This window comes from Trichoderma breve, chromosome 3 (assembly GCF_028502605.1).
Source record: "Trichoderma breve strain T069 chromosome 3, whole genome shotgun sequence".
NCBI classification, from domain to species: domain Eukaryota; kingdom Fungi; phylum Ascomycota; class Sordariomycetes; order Hypocreales; family Hypocreaceae; genus Trichoderma; species Trichoderma breve.
Genome location: NC_079234.1, coordinates 4,783,629 through 4,801,006, shown reverse-complemented (window position 1 = coordinate 4,801,006; position 17,378 = coordinate 4,783,629). Strand labels below are relative to the sequence as shown.

The 17,378-nt window shown below is 52.0% G+C and overlaps 6 protein-coding genes across 6 annotated transcripts; 3 read left to right on the top strand and 3 right to left on the bottom strand.

Moving 5' to 3' along the window:
• Positions 1-661: 661 nt before the first annotated feature.
• On the top strand, positions 662-2,527 carry T069G_05861 (uncharacterized protein; the record flags this gene model as incomplete). Its single annotated transcript, XM_056173071.1, has 3 exons — positions 662-1,408; positions 1,498-1,834; positions 1,902-2,527. 3 exons carry the CDS (start codon positions 662-664, stop codon positions 2,525-2,527), a joined length of 1,710 nt encoding a protein of 569 aa, XP_056029929.1.
• A 1,087-nt stretch (positions 2,528-3,614) lies between these two features.
• On the top strand, positions 3,615-6,483 carry T069G_05860 (IBR domain, a half RING-finger domain-containing protein; the record flags this gene model as incomplete). The annotated part of the gene is made up of 5 exons (XM_056173070.1): positions 3,615-4,651; positions 5,125-5,217; positions 5,291-5,800; positions 5,872-5,885; positions 6,218-6,483. 5 exons carry the CDS (start codon positions 3,615-3,617, stop codon positions 6,481-6,483), a joined length of 1,920 nt encoding a protein of 639 aa, XP_056029928.1.
• Positions 6,484-6,762: 279 nt separating this feature from the next.
• Positions 6,763-9,089, bottom strand: T069G_05859 (ABC transporter transmembrane region 2 domain-containing protein; the record flags this gene model as incomplete). Its single annotated transcript, XM_056173069.1, has 4 exons — positions 6,763-7,489; positions 7,550-8,226; positions 8,305-8,520; positions 8,577-9,089. 4 exons carry the CDS (start codon positions 9,087-9,089, stop codon positions 6,763-6,765), a joined length of 2,133 nt encoding a protein of 710 aa, XP_056029927.1.
• A 660-nt stretch (positions 9,090-9,749) lies between these two features.
• On the top strand, positions 9,750-9,992 carry T069G_05858 (CSL zinc finger domain-containing protein; the record flags this gene model as incomplete). The annotated part of the gene is made up of 1 exon (XM_056173068.1): positions 9,750-9,992. The coding sequence occupies one exon, from the start codon at positions 9,750-9,752 to the stop codon at positions 9,990-9,992; it is 243 nt and encodes an 80-aa protein (XP_056029926.1).
• An 841-nt stretch (positions 9,993-10,833) lies between these two features.
• T069G_05857 (uncharacterized protein) lies at positions 10,834-11,316 on the bottom strand (the record flags this gene model as incomplete). The annotated part of the gene is made up of 2 exons (XM_056173067.1): positions 10,834-10,982; positions 11,037-11,316. The coding sequence occupies 2 exons, from the start codon at positions 11,314-11,316 to the stop codon at positions 10,834-10,836; spliced, it is 429 nt and encodes a 142-aa protein (XP_056029925.1).
• Positions 11,317-13,728: 2,412 nt separating this feature from the next.
• T069G_05856 (tRNA synthetases class I (I, l, M and v) domain-containing protein) lies at positions 13,729-17,159 on the bottom strand (the record flags this gene model as incomplete). Its single annotated transcript, XM_056173066.1, has 2 exons — positions 13,729-17,028; positions 17,091-17,159. The coding sequence occupies 2 exons, from the start codon at positions 17,157-17,159 to the stop codon at positions 13,729-13,731; spliced, it is 3,369 nt and encodes a 1,122-aa protein (XP_056029924.1).
• Positions 17,160-17,378: the final 219 nt, after the last annotated feature.

Below are 17,378 nucleotides of genomic sequence, written 5' to 3'. Positions count from 1 at the left end.
TATTTTAAAATGGCCCGGCTTACTGAAGGTGAACTTGTGCAGACTGGTCACAGGTACACAGAGCAACAGCGCATGTACGAATACCTCAAATTCATCTGAGTGAAGCCGGGACAATATCGGCCTCCCGCGTCCGAAACGGGCCGCGGATGGGCTCCATGTCCCCTCTTTCTTCCACGGCGAGCTACTGTGAGGCTGAATTCCACTAGTCACTTCTCGCCCTGCATCCTGGGATCATGGATCATGAAGGAGGGGGCGTGCAAGTTGAGCGATATTGAATGGCCCTGTGCTGTGCTGTGCTTTGCTGTTGCAGTTGGCAGGCGTTCCAGTTAGCATGTATGTACGAGTACCAGGCATACTGGTGACATGCGCCATGGAGGGGAAGACGGACCTGGCTCTGGCTGCCTTGCTTCATTCAGCCCGGGGCTGTGAAGCGTGTAGTAGAATCACTGGATAGCGAGCTGCAAGCGCCACCATCAAGCGCAGGCCAGAGGGAAGATCTAGCATTGGATCTTGAGCTCTAGAAATACTACTTTTTTGTTTGTTTGTTTTTGCATCTGAAAGCCCTTTGTCTCTGCCAGAGTTAGGCGCTGTCGATTTCATCCCATCTTTAATGCATTCCTAGATAGCGTGCATTACACCTCTCTGCATCGCACGGGCCGCCATGTCTCCCGACAAAGGACAAGGAACAATCCCTCTCGACGACATGCGAAGCCGAGCATCTAATGGCCATGCGGTCCTCCGCAAGGAGAGAAAACCGACCAAATCTGGCGACAAGGACGAGGTCGAAGAGAAGAACAAGGACGGCAAGAAAGAGATGGACCAGAATGACGACAAATCTAGAAGCAGCCAGGAACAGCAAGACGACGCACCTGTTGAAGTAGACCTCCTTGACTTTTCAGACGAAATCACCGAGCCTATCGACCCAGAGCTTGTCCCTGCCAGGAAGTACACCTTGAGCGTGCCAGCTCCTTTTCTCGATGACACCAACTCTGACGACGGCTTTGACTTGACCAATATTCCCGGTTCAATATATGCATCAGCAGAGAGCTTTGATAGTATGGAGAGCGAAAGTTTCACACCGCGGCGACGCCTCTCCATCGGGCAGCGCGACGAGCTCCGAGATCAGGCCCAGCTCAGGCAGCTCCAAGACTCCATCGCCAGACTGACGGCCGAAAAAGAGAGCGCCGAAAGAGAGGCTGGCAGGGCGATGCAGCAGATACAAGATTTGAAACATTTGCTCAACTCTGACATGGAGGAGATTGCCAAGGACGCGGACTCCCTTGGCCAAGAGCTGAGCAGGCTCAAAGAGGAGAATCGCCTATTGCGAGAGGAATTAAACGATGCGCAGTCGCACATCTTTAGTCTCCAGCCATATCGCAAGGACCTTACGCCAGAGGAAGTAGGACGGGTAAGTGATTGATTGATACAACAAGACCTTCAACATCCCCCCCCCCCTTTACTTTGACAGCTGCTAACGCAATTTGTCTCTGTCTATAGCAATACGACGACCTCATTGAACAAGTCCAAGATTGGGTTCAGAAATTCATGGAACCCTGGTTGGATGACTACGAGGCAGGGATCGAGGCTCTTGCTACCAGCGTTAGGAAGCAGTCTGGAGAAGCGTCCAAGTTTAAGAAGGCTCTGCACAAGCATCCAGATTTAGTCCACGCCTGCCTGTTTCCCGAGACGGATGAAGATATCATTGCCGGCATTATTATGCGATTTCTCAACGATCACATCTTCCAAAAGGTCCTTTACGGCTCTGCTCAGAACTACACCGAGATGGTGAGCTTTATCGAGACGCAGATGCAGACTTCGGTCGAGCCAAAGAGAGGTGAGGCGCTTGCGAATCCCAGAGACACAAAGACGGACCCAAGCTAACAACGATGGCCTGGAAACAGACTTGTTTGCAGTTCGCACATGGACTGCCGAAAGCTACAGCGCCTTGATGAGTGCGCCGCAGTTTAAATCGGTGCGCACGCGGCGCAGCAGGGACCTGACGCTGGATCTTGCAGATATCCTTCGCATTTTCTGCAAAAAAGACAAGTTCCAGTGGTTTTGCCAGAATATGGAGGAGAACTGCGTCAAGCCCGCCATGGCCCTCTACGAAAAGATCCAGGTATCTACGCACCACTTCTATCTCGACATCCAGCCGTACATCTCGTGGAGCGGCTCTCGGTTTGCCCTCTCGCCAGAGTTTGTGGAAAACGTCGACAAGCTTGACTGCCGAAACATTCTACAGAGCAGGAAGGCCTTCAACATGGCCAAGCTTGATCCTCGACCTTCAAAGAAGGATCTCTACCTGGATCTATTCAACGTGTGCACTGTTGTCCCAGCTCTGTACATCCGCCAGATTGGGCAGCGTGATGCCATCAAGGCCCCGTCGATCGTACGCAAGCAGCAGATGCTGGTGGCCTGGGGCCCTGAGGACAAGAGGGACAAGTTTGTAGAAGACGGCGACCCGTCACTTGTCGCTTACCTCTGCTTCCCAAAGTCACGGAAGAAAGGAGAAGGGTGGCTGGGTTGACTATCTAGTACCTACGAGTACTATCTACTGGGTGGTAGCAGTAGTACGAGTACAAGCGAGTAGCTCTATCGTATGTGAGCACAACAGGGATTTGCGGTTTGGTTCTATGGGATTGGAGAACTCGAGCCACATGCATGATGTGAAACCACGCATCATGTATGGGGGAGCATGAGAGTGGGCGTTTACAAGGCTTTCGGACTCTCTCTTTATTTTTGGCTACATTACATGTACGTGCTAGTTTATACTTGATTTGCCGCATGTCTTGCATCTGGCAGTTTATTGATAGGACGAGAGCAGAGCCACGTATGTGATCTGTTCTGGATATAGTAGATTGTCCTCCTTCCCACTCGACTTCGTTTCACCACGCAGTCATCGTGCTTGCAGCTTGGCTCGTACTCTTGCAGGCAGGGCCACGTTGAATGGCGTTAGCTTTTCCCCTCGCGCAAATCATATGATTGCCGACCGCCCTGCGATGTCTTTACCGATGGTCGGACGGGCTGCTTCTCCTCCTCTTCTTCCTTTGGGGGGTGAGAAGTGACAAGTGCTTGTATGCACACGCCTTGACCCTTGTAAGGCACACTCCTCGTCCTTAGCCAAGTACTGTACATGTACACGACATGACCTCAGTCCGAAAGCTTATGGACTGCACTAACCGCTAGCGCACTTACAGCGTGCTGTAGGCTGAATGCTCCCGCTGGCAGCCTGCTACAGCGCTATGACAACCGCTAGACCGAAGCTCTGGGGCTCGTCTGCCTCCGCTGTCCATCGCGAGGCGGCTGCCAACCTCAGCTCAGGCAGGTTTGTTCCCGTATAGCTCGAGGTACCTGTGTCCATGTCTCCTGCAACCAGCCTTTGTTCCCTTCCTTTTTCCCTCTTCAACGTAAAATAATACTTCTTCAACCATCTTCTGCTTTGAGCGTTGCATCATTAACCATATCTCACACCAAATCGATTCTGCGTTATCGTTGGCCTAGTCACACACACAATTGCATCGCGCCCATCACCCCTCCCCTGCATATGTCCGCGGTATAAGTTGGAAGCTGGACCAGGGGGTGGCCGCAATCACACTCACACCTTCGCGACAAGCATGTTTAGGTCCATCAAGAGAAAGACTGAGGCTGCTCTTCGCAGACGAAAGACCAACAAGTCTATCGACCAGATAACCCCCGTTGACGTTGACTGGCCCATTCAGAGCGATTCATATCCGCCGTCAACTTCCACGGAAGATCGCACCGCGACTAATACAACCGAGCCGGAAGAGGAACTGACGCCTGCTGAACAAGCGCTGCAGTTTCGATTCAAGCAAGACGATACGAGTGTTCTTCATACACCCGCGCTTGTTGAAGAAGTGCCTGCAGAAGATTCCGTGGACGAGGTTGATGTTGCGGAACAGCTTGGGCTAGGCTCATATACAACTAAGTACGTTCCGTTTGTAGAAACATCAGCCATGCGGAGCAACATGTTTGTCCATTCTGCCAATTCGCACTACGGCATGGTTAACCCTGCCATCATGGGCGGCTTTGGAGACGACGACGACGACTCGATATGGCTGGTGGATGACGAGGAGACTGAGGAAGAAACTGAAGAGGCAACAACGACAGTCAAGAGAGGAGAGGGTGAAGATGAGGACGAGGAGGAAGACGATGTAGAAAAGGAGGGGCTCGAAGAAGAGGAAGAGGAAGATGAGCCAGCTGTCGCTTTACCACCAACGAATCAGCCTCCCCCAGTGTCAACTGTACCTGAACCAGCTTCAACGGCCAGCCCGGACACCGGGTTCAGATATCGCATTAATCTTGCCTTATTTGACGATGACGAGTTTGCAGCCCCGCCAAAAGAGACAGTCACAGTTTTTGTGGACGAGGACGGAAACGAGGACGAGGACGACATTCTAAATCCACCGTCGCCTAGCATCGATTCAGCGGAGCTTTTGAGCGCCGTAAACGAATTCCGACGCCCGGGCAGTAGCCAAGACGAGATTGCTGCGTCCAATGGCTCCTCTACTCCTGCTACAAGTAACCCGTACGTCGATCTTCTTGAGCAGCAAGACTCGGCCATGACGGTGGCATATCAGCGCCGTTTGGACCTGTCTGGTAGACGTGGAGATGATGAAGCTGATGATTTCAGGTAGGCTTCCCGGTATTCTGCCCCTTTCGACTGCCCGTATGCCTGGTTCTTTTTGCATCACAGATGAATAGAATAGCGGATGGGCTTTCCCGCCAACAGCTTTGGTTGGCTTGTATTATTCGTTGTTTCTTTTCTTGTTTGGGCTCTTGCACAATCGCCCCCTTCGCATGACGTTTTCAATCACTGGCGTGGTTTGGTTTTCACGGATCTGTTTTTGTTGGGATATTTTACTTAAATATGGCTTGAATTAGCTTCGGACAACGATATCAAAGAGACCCCGGGACAGCTACTGTCCTAGTTACGCACCAGCGTGTACAGTCGGATCATGGCAGCGGTGATCGCGAATGCTCAATATGTACTGATACCAAGGAAGACATTCTCTTCCCCCGGTTTTCTCCAACAGCGTCTTGCCTACATCCCCCTACGGCATGTCTCGAGTGCTTGGAGAGGTCTATCCGGTCTGATCTGACAAGCAAGATCTGGACAGACATCAGATGTCCTGAGTGCCGTGAATTTTTAGATTATACAGACATCCAGCGCTACGCTGATGAAGAGACATTCAAAAGGTGCATACTCCAATGTCATTTACTTCCCCCCCTTTTGACAATCAAGTACACATCGCCTGACGCTTGTGGTTAGATACGAGACGCTTGCTCTCCGGGCTGCTATGGCTGAAGCTGAAAATTTCTTTTGGTGCACATCTGGCTGCGGTTCGGGTCAGATACACGAGTCTGGCCAAGATCAACCCATAGTAATATGCCTTCACTGCACCCATCGATCCTGTTTCCATCACAACGTCGCATGGCACCAGGGATTGACATGCGACGAGTACGATCAGCTGCTTGCTGACCCAGACAATTTCCGCTCCAAGCTTGAAATCGACAACGAAGCATGGGCAGCTGCGCAGGAGGCACAGCTCGAAGCCGACAGAGCCATGGCACAGGGCCTGCTGGAAGAAGAGAGGAGGGTTAGAGAGATGAGAGAAATGAGAGAACGTGAAGAGAGGGAGAGGACGAGGAAAGCCATAGAGCTGGCGAGGCAAATCGCGGCGAGGAGGAAGGCTGAAGAGGATATGAGCAGGGAAACCGTCGGGAGAACAACAAAACCTTGCCCCGGGTGTGGATGGGCAATTGAAAAGAACGACGGATGGTATGTTGCTACTGATTTTACGCTTCTATGTTTGTTCACCTAGAAAGAGAGATTGCTAACGGTTTCCTTAGTTCGCATATGACTTGTAAGTGGTACCCTTTGCTTTTCTCATTGATTTCCTTGACTTTTGCTCGTTTATTCTGCTCCAATTCCTATGGTGGGTACTTACAATACACACTCTCTTTTTGTATCAAGCCTCTCTTTGATCCTCGATCTCCCCTCCCAACCTCCTACAACAAAAAAATCACCGAGAAATCGCTAAACAAAGAGTGCAACAGGTATCAAATGCCGCCACGAGTTCTGCTGGGGCTGCGGCAACATCTGGAACGACAGCCATAACATCTACTGCACAGGATAAAAAAAGCTTCGGTATACCCTCGTATTTTTAAACTGACCCGTGTTTGTATTTTCCTATAGGCGTCAAGTGCAAGCACCAGTTTTGCTACGAGTGCGGTGCGGACCATAAGCAGATCCTTGAGAAGGACAATACTGTTCATAAGGAAGACTGTAAATTCCATCCGAGCCAGTTAGAAGATTCAGCGGAGTCGGAGGTGAGAGACAATGACGACGACGACGGGGATGATACTGAGGAGGGCGATTTTGACGAGGGAGATTTTGAAGACGAAGAGGATGAGGATGAGGAGGTTATTGTTATTAGGGGTAGTATTAGGCGTTTTAAATAACTTTGGGTATAGCGATGGAATTTGTATATATCATACTCCCCCCTAAAGCTCATACGCCATGTTACTTGATTGGTCTCAAAAAAGATTCAAGGGTTGGTTAGAAATATAATCAATTTGCGTAATCAAAAGAAAACTGGCATCAATCGATGTTGACGCCTCGAAAATGCGCTTCTCAGACAAGACCCTAGTCATACACACATCTCACGTATATAGTATATAGCAAATAGCAAACACCCCCGCCTTCAAATAACCTATATTGTTGACGCAAAAGAATCAGATTCAAAGAGTAGTCAGTTCCTCCAGCCTTCTCTCCAGCTCAGGCACCTGTCTCAACTTCATCTCCAGCTCCTCCCTCTCGTCCTCCAACCTCAGCCGTCTCTCGGCATCGAGCTTCGTAAAGACGTAGTTTCCCTGCCCGTCAAATTGCAGGATATGCGTGTGGTATTTCCACAAACTGCGACGATGACTGACCGTCAAGAGCGTAATGTTGAGAGACTTTGCGTTTTCATACATGACCTTTTCGGTTTCAAGCGTCACGCTGCTTGTGCACTCGTCAAGGATAGCGTACTGCGGCCGGTGGTAAAACAGGCGCGCCATGGCAACACGCTGCTGGAGGCCGCCGGAAAGAACATCGCGCCACTCGGCTTCGGCATCCCAGCCTTCAGGATAGAGCTCAACGAGATGTTCCAGGCCAAGGGTGGTGAGGATCGAGAGAAGGTCGGAGTCGTTGACGCCCTTTGAGCGCATCTGACGTAGAGAGTCGGGGTAGATGATTTGCTGGCGAAGGGAACCGCGGGACAGGTATGGGCGTTGAGGGAGGTAGAAGATGGAGGTGAAGGGGGGCTTGTAGACGGTTCCTCCGTAGACGGGCCAAAGACCTCCGAGAATGCGGAACAGGGATGATTTGCCGCAGCCGTTAGGGCCAACGACGAGGAGATGGTCGCCATGTGAGAGGGAGAAGGAGAGCGCCTTGACGAGAACGTCGCCATTGGGTGAGATGATGGGTCTGTAATGAATTTGTTAGCGTTCAGGTATTTAAAAGATGGGGGAGGACATTGAGACTTACACGTCCTCGAATTTGATATAGTCTTTGCTTTCGTGGACGGTACCGCGGCCTTTGAGAACTGCCTCATTGTCCTCTGTACCAGAAGAAGAGACGAGCTTCTTCTCAAAGTGGCCCATCTGGATGTCATCCATGACGTTGAGCAAGGTGGCAACTCGGGAAGTATATCCAGCCAGCTCCATGATTTCTCTGTAAGAGAACATGATTCTGCCAAAGGCGTCAGATGCGGAGAGAAGCATTCGGCGATTGGTCACAAAGGCCTCAGTCCTATCTCCCATGTTCATGACGAGCTGTCCGGGAAGCTTAACAAAGACGGGGACACTGCAAAGTAGCAGGCCCAGAGCGCCCCAAAAGTATTTGATAACGAAATCTTCCATGAAGCCGTGGTAGAAGCGTCGTCGAAGGATGTAGTTTACATGCTTGATGAGCGTAAAGTAACCCTTATCCAAAGTATCCTTCTCGGCGATATGGCCGCCATAGAGGGCGATTTCTTCGCTGTAGTCGATCAAGCGGGAGTGCTGGAATCGGAATTCTCCCTCCAGGCGGGCCTCATCGGCGACGTATTTGCCAAAGGGTGGCGTTAAGACACGCATCAGGTTTGCCGAGAGCTGAACTAATAAGGACATGAAAATGACGCCTTCGCTTCCAACGCTTTTAGATAATGCATATGTGTAAATGGTCTGGCGGAGAAAAATAGTTAGTCGTTTCGAATGCTCTTTTTTAGATCAGGGGGAAAGAGAGAGACGAGGATAACAAACCATATCGAGTGCTGGTTTGGCAAGGTTGCTATACAGCTCTGCCAGACTGTTGGAGAACTTTGATACATCGACAGCGATAAGCTGGTCTGGATTCTTTATACGATCATCAAGGGCCGAGATGCCGTAAAAAGTCAATTTGGACAAGTATTTGTCGTGGATGTGTTGTGTCAGCCTCGTTCGATATTGCAGAGACAGCTCAGCTTGGTGGTAGGAAAGCTGCACAAGTAGCTGGGTTAGCAGTGCCTTTTGGGTAGATAAAAGGATGTTATTACCATGGAGTTTGTAAATGTGGCGGGCACGGCAATTAGCATCCACCAGACGATACGCTTCAAGAATTCCTTGCCATTGCCTTTGACCAGGGCCTTGACAATGGCGCCGTCCATCTCGGCCACACGAACGCTAATCAAGGTCCTCAGAACCAAGAAGAAGCTGTGACTAGCCAACATCCTAGCCTCTTTGCTCTTCCAGCCAGGTACCACGATCTTACTCAGGCGCATCAGGGACCTAAAGAACTCGCGATTCAAGGCAACCTTCTTTCTAGGTGTTTCCTCAGAGCCGGCAGTGACAGTGCCCTGGCGAGCGGCCCGCTGAGCGGCCTCACGCGCAGAGGCGGCCTTTTGCTCCGAGATTGCATGGCGAATGCGGTTGGCGAGAGCGACGAAGAGGGAGATCCAGATGGCACGCGAGATGCGCGTTCGGTGCTTGACATACAACCGAGTGAGGTTGGTGATGATGCCGCGAATGGTGCGGTCCTTGGACAGGGCGAGTTTCGACTGCCAGGCCATGGCTTCAAGCGCTGTCTCTGTCTCTGCCTCTGTTCTATTCAATGCCTGGCTAGGGGAAGCTCGTGCCCAGCTTGTCACCTATCGTCGATGGCACGGCGCATTGGTTGGCCTCGAATCGCCGCGGCTGGACTCGGTTATCGCGGGCGAGCGCTCACGGCGATTGAGCTGCGGTCGCTCTACGGAAGAGATGGCAGCTGGATTAAACCTAAAACGATGTACACCGTGAGGATATTCGTGAGTGTTTGCGGTCGTTTCTTCCACCAGAGCAGCTGCTGGCTGGTGGTGATGTCGGATGGTGATGACATCAAAATACCAAATGGCAGAGCTGCTGGAAATAACGATAAGGCCTGAGAGTGGAGATGCGTCCACTGGCCTCGGCCTGGCATGAGCATGCGGCGCGGCTTCCCCAGACTCCAGCGCCACAGCCTCCAGGGAAAGCCCCGGCATGTGATTGTTAGCATCAGCCACAAGAGAGATGACAACACCAGCCACGCTCGTGGGGTTTGTAACTTTTTTTTTTCTTTTTCGTCTTCTGCCGGCTTTATCGCGGGGTGGCGAGTGCTTGTGATGACTTGCGCTTTCCTTTCCTTCATAAACCAACAACACAACAACACAATACCTCGTTGCGTGTGACTTGTGTCTCCAGCAAATACCGCAAAAATGTCTGACGACGGGCTCTCAATATACGATGAGATCGAAATCGAAGATATGACCTTCGACGAGGTTCTTCAAACATACTTCTATCCGTGTCCCTGCGGCGATCGTTTCCAGATCGCTCTCGATGACCTGCGCGACGAGCAGGATATTGCTGTGTGCCCCAGCTGTAGCTTGATGATTAGAGTTATTTTCGACCTTGTGGGATATTCCAAGGCCTTTCTGAAGAAGAGCGCCTCGCTAACGTAGCATCAGGACGACTTACCCAAGCCTCCTCCTACTGGCAACACTGGTGGCCAGATACCCGTCGCTGCTTAAAGCCATCACTATATCTAAGCTTCTCTGGGTAGAGACTTGACATTTTCGCCGAATACATCGAGATACTGCGCTGATTAGGACCGCATAGCGTCCACGGCGTCTCAGCGGCCGTTTTCAAGAGGCTTCTCAGATTGATCCTTCTAAAAGTCGAACGTGTTAATAGACCCGACGAGAAGACGATGATGTACCAGCGACAGACCAAAGTCATCCCAAGCATCTATGCTACTGACGCAAAAATATGCGTACCTTGGGAGTAGCACTCTCTGGGGCGAAGACTCAGTCGCTTAAAGACACAGGCTCCAGGAATATTATGAAGAATTCAAGCTCGTGTGGGGGACAGTTGATGAAGACACTGCCGAGGCGTCGGCAATGGAGAATGGACCTATGAAGGACAACCATCTCACTCAAATGCCGCCAACATAACAAACCAAGATACCAAGGGTGTATTACATATTCACCTAAATTCCATGAATGCAAACTACAACTCATGACAACATACTGATCCATATCAATCACTCGAATCATCGCGAATCAAGAGTCTCTCAGCAGAGCTGATGTCTGGCTCGGTGTTGCATATCCATGCGTGAAATTGTTGATTACAATTATTCTATTATCAGTTATAAACTCCTGTCCAGTTGAAGGAGGGTGGACTCCATGGTCCGTGGTATCTTGTTGGTTTTCTTAAACGCCCGTGTCCTACCTGGGACACATTCTATACGTGGCGCGCACATCGTCCAGCGTCATTATTCATAACAGCCTTTCTTGCCTCCGTCTATAACATGATCAAACCCATGATGCAGAACCCTATTAGCCCAGCCATGGAGCTCTGCATCTGCTGCGGAATAGCACCACCAGTTACGTGGCTGGTGGGCGTCGTGGTATTCTGTGACTTTGTAGGTACTACACTGCTAGCCAATGTCGCTTCATCAATGTTAGCAAGAGGAATTTCAGTCCGAGGAAATGGTGGTATCTTACATGTCGCATTTGGAAAGTTCGAAGGCCGTGTGACACCGATGGTAGAAGCAGAAGCATCGGAAGAGCTAGCCTCAGTCGTTGCCGCATCAGCATCCGTCCGTGATGCCTGTGTTACGGATGCTGAAACAACGGGGATAGTGGCATCCTCCGCACTCGAAAACCCGCTCTCAGTCCCAATGGAGATGTGCTGCGCCGTTGATGTATCGAGGACAGTTGCGACGCTGTTTGCCGCTGCGGTTGCTGCAGCGATGGCAAGGACGAACAACTTGGCTGTATGCATTGCTGTTGGATGCTTTTTCGGAATCGAGAAGCCGAATCTTGGCGACAGATGTATACAAGATTGCGGAGAATTCTACTTGTGATAGCTGTGGGTATGCGAAAGACAGCACCAGGCTGAGGGCAAAGAAATGCAAGGGCGACGACGACTATAACGCCAACAGAGCCATATACCACGAGGGCGAAGCGACTTGTCGAATTGAGCAATGGTGGACAAGAAGCGACTGCTACTCGAGCTCTTTTAACCAAAGAAAACGGGACGAGGGATCGCGCATCGTGGAGAGACGACCTCTTCTTGTTTTGTTGCGGACCAAGGCGACATATACCTTGTGTATGCACAGGTATTGCGACAAGGAGCTACGACTAATTACTCCCAGACCCGCGAATTGCGACCCAGCGAGGCTCCAGTCAGTCCCCCAAAGTGGCTTGGTTTAGCTGCTTAATGTCGCAGGGGCAAGGATGGCTTCATGCTAGTTGCGCGTCGACGACCCATCGTCGATCCATCCAGAAGGAGAGCATGGACGAATAGCGTTCAAGGCCTTGTCATAATGAGCTGGACAACAAATAAGGACGCAGGAGGCTACGAGATATCTCATTTCGTTGCGTCATAAACCCGATGGAGCAGGACAAAAGATCGACTTGCCTCAGCATTAGTGCCGAAGCGGCGTTGCAACAGCTACGAACACTCCAAGTATACCGCCACGCGACGAATGTCAATTGTCGGACAAGCGAGCCACGTTCTGGAGGTGCCAAGTTCTGCGATAACTGATCCTACCGTTGCTCGCACTAGTAGCAGCATATCACGGACACACCAGGCCTTCTGCTACTGTTGCTAGTACCAACAGGCGGTATGAGCGAATCTGTCCATGCTGCATGCGGATCTCACCTAGGGGAAGAAGAAAAAAAGAATGAGAAAAAACTAACTAATGTTATCTACAGGGCGATCCACATCTGGAGGCGCTTGGATTAAGCCCCTGAACCGGCAAAAGGAACCAGCCTCTTGCGGGCCTTGGGAATTGCAACCACTTCGCTTGCGAGGCCAGGCCATGCCAGGCGGCGAAATTTTCCTGAGAGCTAGCTGGAGTCAATGCGAAATACTTAGCCCATGGACATGTTTCTTTCTTTTCCTTAGCCTCGTCTGCCTTTCTCGCGCCAAAACCGGCGGACCCATGGCGCCAGGGATACTGAGAACGGCTTAGACGGGTGATGGGCTCCAATTCCCTAGGCGGGCCAGGGCCTCTCAGACAGTTCAATTTGCAGGAGTAGCTATCACATCAAAATGCTGCGCTGGCTACTGTACCACGACGTGCGCGGCAGTGGGGCCTTTTGCTGTTCAGTATTACCCAGGTTGCATCGCAACGACTCAAGCGCTTCCGCTCAGAGAGGTTGGGACGACATCTGCTTGTACAGGACAGCAAGTACTCTAGTACGCGTCGGTGTCGACAACCACTGCCCGTGGTCTGAGTAAGAAGATTGTCTATCGGCTGTCTCCGACGCCACAAGAAACGCAGACCGGGCAAATGTCACTGTTTCCCCGATGGGCAATCTTTTAGACAAAGTTTCTCGAAGGACAGCGGAAGCGCGTTCTCGGTGAAGACGACAGGCGTCAGAAGGGGAATGTCAACGTCCACAAAGCAATGGCCACGAGGACAAGGAAAGAGGAGAATTTTTTTGTGGACTTTTGGGCGACATCAGCCGTGCGTTCCCACATTGATCTCTTGAGCCGTTCTTACGCTGAGTACACGTACAAGTACGTACCTGTACCCCAGCCCGCCTGGCGCAAAGGCGCACAACAAGTTGGGAGCATGGGGGTCATTTATTTTAGAGTCGGGTAGTCGTTCTAATCGAGGACTTTGCACGCACAAGCTTCGACTAGGGAACAAGGGGGCAATAAGGGGCGTCGCTAAAGGAACCGAGCCGCGCCTCCTGAGAAGAGGAAGAGCCCACCACCGGCCGATGGCCGACGAACGGCGTTTCGGCGAGAACGGTGGGAAAAGGGCCTGAAGCCGATCCAATAGTTTTTTGGGGGGAGGGAGGTTTCTAGGCTTACCGTCAGTTATTGAGTGCGAGAACGGAGTTGTCGTTGAGTTGAGTTGATTAGTCGAGCTGATGCATGTTGCGTATTTCGTGAGATTTCTCTTCAATGTCCTACGGGGGTAAAATGCACCGCGGCTAGCACAACTGTTTGTAAGCTTAACGTTATTTTAGAAACATGTCTTCCCCATCACAATAGACGCGTGAAACAAAGAAACGCAGACTAGAAACGTGAACCGTGAAACAATTTTATTGTCTCTCTAAACTGTCACTTACAGTCTCTTTCTCTCTAACAATTTTGCTTTTTACTTTATTTCTTTCTTCATGAACAAACAAAAAAATTCCCGAAACAAATTCTCCAAAGCGCGAAACGCTCCTAGAATCAAGCCTCGACGTTCTCGAAGAAGAACGTGGGCTGGCCAGGGACCGCATTCTCGGCAACGGGCACGGATATCTCCACCTCCTTACCGTCTTCCAACTGAACGCCCTTCTTGCCGCCCTCCTCAACCACCAGGACATCGAGGACTGACAGGCCTGAAGTTCGCTTCAGGCCGGCCAGCATCTGGCTCAGCGTCTCCTTCTCATCAAACGCCAGCTTCTGCTCCAAGACAACGGTGGCAGGCTCGCCGGCCTGCAGGCGCTTCTTCAAGCTCTGCACGAAGGGCATAGCCTTCTTCATCTCGCCCATCTTGGCGATGCGGCCGTTTAGAGCCTTGTCATCGACAGACTTGGTCGCGGGATCCCACAGCTCCTTCAGCAGGTCAATGTACTTAGCCTGCCAGGCAGGGAACTTGGCCGCCATGTAGATGGTCAGTTTCTTGGGCTTCTTGGGGTCGAACGTCAGCTCCTTGCCCTTGGCCTTCTTCTTCAGCTGCTGGCCCTCGGCGGAGTTGATGTTGGAAGCAGTGTTTCGGACGTACTCGCGCTTGGCTGACAAGGCGGCGTCGACTGCGGGCACCTCAGGGAATCGGGCATTGTGGATGGTAGAGTCCTTCTTCAGGACCTCCAGCCAAATGTACTCGGACCAGTGGGGGGCGATGACGGCCATCAGCAGGGCCTGCAGCTCAATGTATCTGAAGACCAAGTCCTTGTGCATCTTGATGCCGCCAGCCGCGCAAGCCTCGCGGTAGAAGTCACGGGCACTGGTCAGCTCGTACAGAGCGGCTTTCAGGGCCAGCTTGTAGTTGGTCAGCTTGTACTGCTCGATGGCCTCCTTGGCGCAGGCGTTCAGCTCGTTGTTGAACAGGCCGTCCTGGAAGTTGTTGATCTCGCCAGTGCGCAGCTCATTCTGGTCCTTGACCATCTCCTCGCACCACTCACGCAGGGTGAACAGACGCAGAATGTTGTTGTCGGCAACATCTTCCTCAAAGTTGGCATCGGTGACACCATCACCAGCATCAGCCAGGGCGATACGTGAGGCATCAGCACCGTACTTCTCCACCATGTCCTTCAGGGTCATGAAGTTACCAGTGCTCTTGGCCATTTTTTCACCGTTCAGCATCAAGTGGCCGTTGGCTCGGACACCGCGAGGCCAGTACTCGGGCGGGAAGATGGCCAGGTGGATGTACAGGAAGAAGGTCAAGTGGTTAGGGATCAGATCCTTGCCGGAGCTTCGCAGGTCCAGAGGGTAAAAGTATTCAAACTCTCGTCGCATGCTCTCCAGAGTCTCGCGAGGGATGCCAGAGCTGGCAACCACCTCATCCGACAGGTCGCGGCGGCAGAAGATTGAGTCCCAAACCTCATCAGTCATCTGCTCGGCGCCAATGTTACCAAGGCCCTTGGTGCGGCCGAACAGGTCCTTGTGCAGGTAGTGAGCAACAGTGTAGTAAGCCATGTAGATGGTAGAGTCACTCAGACTCTCAACCAGGAACTGAGGGTCCCAAGGCAGTTTTGATCCCAGACCAAACGATCGAGCACAAGCCCACTGGTTCAGCCAGTTCAGCACGCCCTCAAAGCCATTCTTGGTCTCGAGAGCCCAAGTCTCCAGGCCCTTACCGTCCACGTTGTCAACCCACTTCAGGGCAGTCTCCCTCCAAGACTGCTCGCCGTAGTCCAGGTACCATTGGTCCATCAGCGAGACGATGCAGTCATCGCCAGATCGGCTGACGACCTTGCGCTCGGGCTCTGAGTAGGCAAAGGCCTCGCCAGCCTCGATCAACTGACTCCTGACCTTGGGCTTGGCAATCTCGACCTTCTCGCCCTTGAAATCGCCAACCTTCAGGATACCCTGGTAGAATCCTTCCTTGTAAGCCAGCTCCTTGGCCTCCTCCAGCTGCTTGGTGTCCTTGGGCGACGCAATCTTCAGCTTCTTCACCAGGAAAGGTGCGCACAGGTCGCCATAAGACTGGGTCTCGATGATGGGGAAAATCTCCAGCTCTGCCCACTCCTTCTGGATTCCATAGTAATCAGCCTTCTTAGCCAGTTCGGTCACGGTAGCGAAATCGTCGGGGCTGTCTGACGGGACAGAGGTGACGACACCGGTACCCTTTGTAGGCAGAACAGTCTCCATGGGCAAGACTCGGACACCCTCCTTGTGCAGAGACAGAGGGGCATTGACCAAGGTTCCAACAATGTCGGAACCCAAGATGTCAGCAGCCTTCTCGATGGAACCCTCCTTGGCGAAAATGCCCTGGTAAGCCATGTTGCGAGCAGCTCGCTCAGTGATGACAAAGTAGTTGTTCTCATCAACCTTGAACAGGCCGTAGGTCAACTTGGGGCCGACAAAACAGCAGGTCTGTCCGTACATGGTCTCCGGTCTCAGGGTGGCAGGGACCAGGAAAACATTGGCGCCCTCGGGGATCTTGCCCTTGATGGCCTCAGCAGCCTTGGGAGCCCATTCCAGAACCTTCAGCTTCAAGGCAGTGTACTCCTGAGGGTTGACTGCCTCTCCTTCGGCACGATCGTGGTCCATGCAGGGCTGGCCATCCTTGATAGAGTAGATGGTATATCGCTTGCCAAACTTAATCTTGTTCAGCTCCTTCAGTCGGTTCATCTGCCAGCGCACAAAGGCATCGTAGTAAGGGTTGGCATCGGTTGTAACGAATGATCGTCGCCAATCGATTCTCGCACCGAAGCTTGTCAGATCTCTAATGGCCAGAGGAGGGAAGTACTTCAGCCAGTACTGTGAATCGGCGAACTTGTGAATCTCCTCGGTGGGGATTCCAATGGCCTGCATGATCTGGAACTGGTACTTCATCTTGACCGTCTTCGCATTGGCCTTGCTCTTGTTGGTCGTGAACTTGGTGACATCTTCCTTGGTCTGCTTGGCAGCAGGCTTGGGCTTCTCCTCAACAACAGGCTCCTCCTCCTCCTTATATCCGGAGAAGTCCTCGCCGAACAGCTTGATCTCGTTGACCAGCTTATCCGCACAGGCCTTGATAGGCATACCGGTGCAGTGGAAGCCCATGGGGAACAGCGCGCGCTTGCCCTGCATTCTAGCCGTGCCCGCGGCAAACTCGACCTTGGTGGCTGAGAAGGTGTGGCCAGCGTGGAGGGTGCCGTTCATGTAGGGATAGGCCATAGTGCCGAAGAACTTGGGCTGCTTCTCTCGCAGCTCGGCGGGCGAGATGGAGTGGAAGGGCACTTCGGTTGTCGTTGGGGCATTGGTCTCGAATACGCGGTCCTCTTGCCATTTTTGCTGGTACTTCTTCTCGATGACGATCAGGGAATCGCGCTTCTCAGTCTGGTAGGGGTTAGTAGATAGGATCAAGGCACTAATAGAATTTCAAGGTTCTCTGTGCATACTCCTTTCAATTCCTTGGTCTTGGAGATTGTCAGGGCCTCCAAGGCCTTTGACGCCGAATTCGTCGACATGTTTGCAATTCTTGGTCGCTGACAGAGAAAAAAAAAAAAAGAAGAAAAAACCCTGAGGATCAGAAGAACAGCCCGGGGAGGATTGGCTCTCTTTATGCTTCCTTCCCACAACTCTGCTCCCTTTTGACTCACTTGCGCAGAGAGAACACCGTCGAGTATTTTCTCCGTTGACTCACGGCAAGCAGGATAATTGGCGGGGGTTCAGATTTCCAGGCCGAA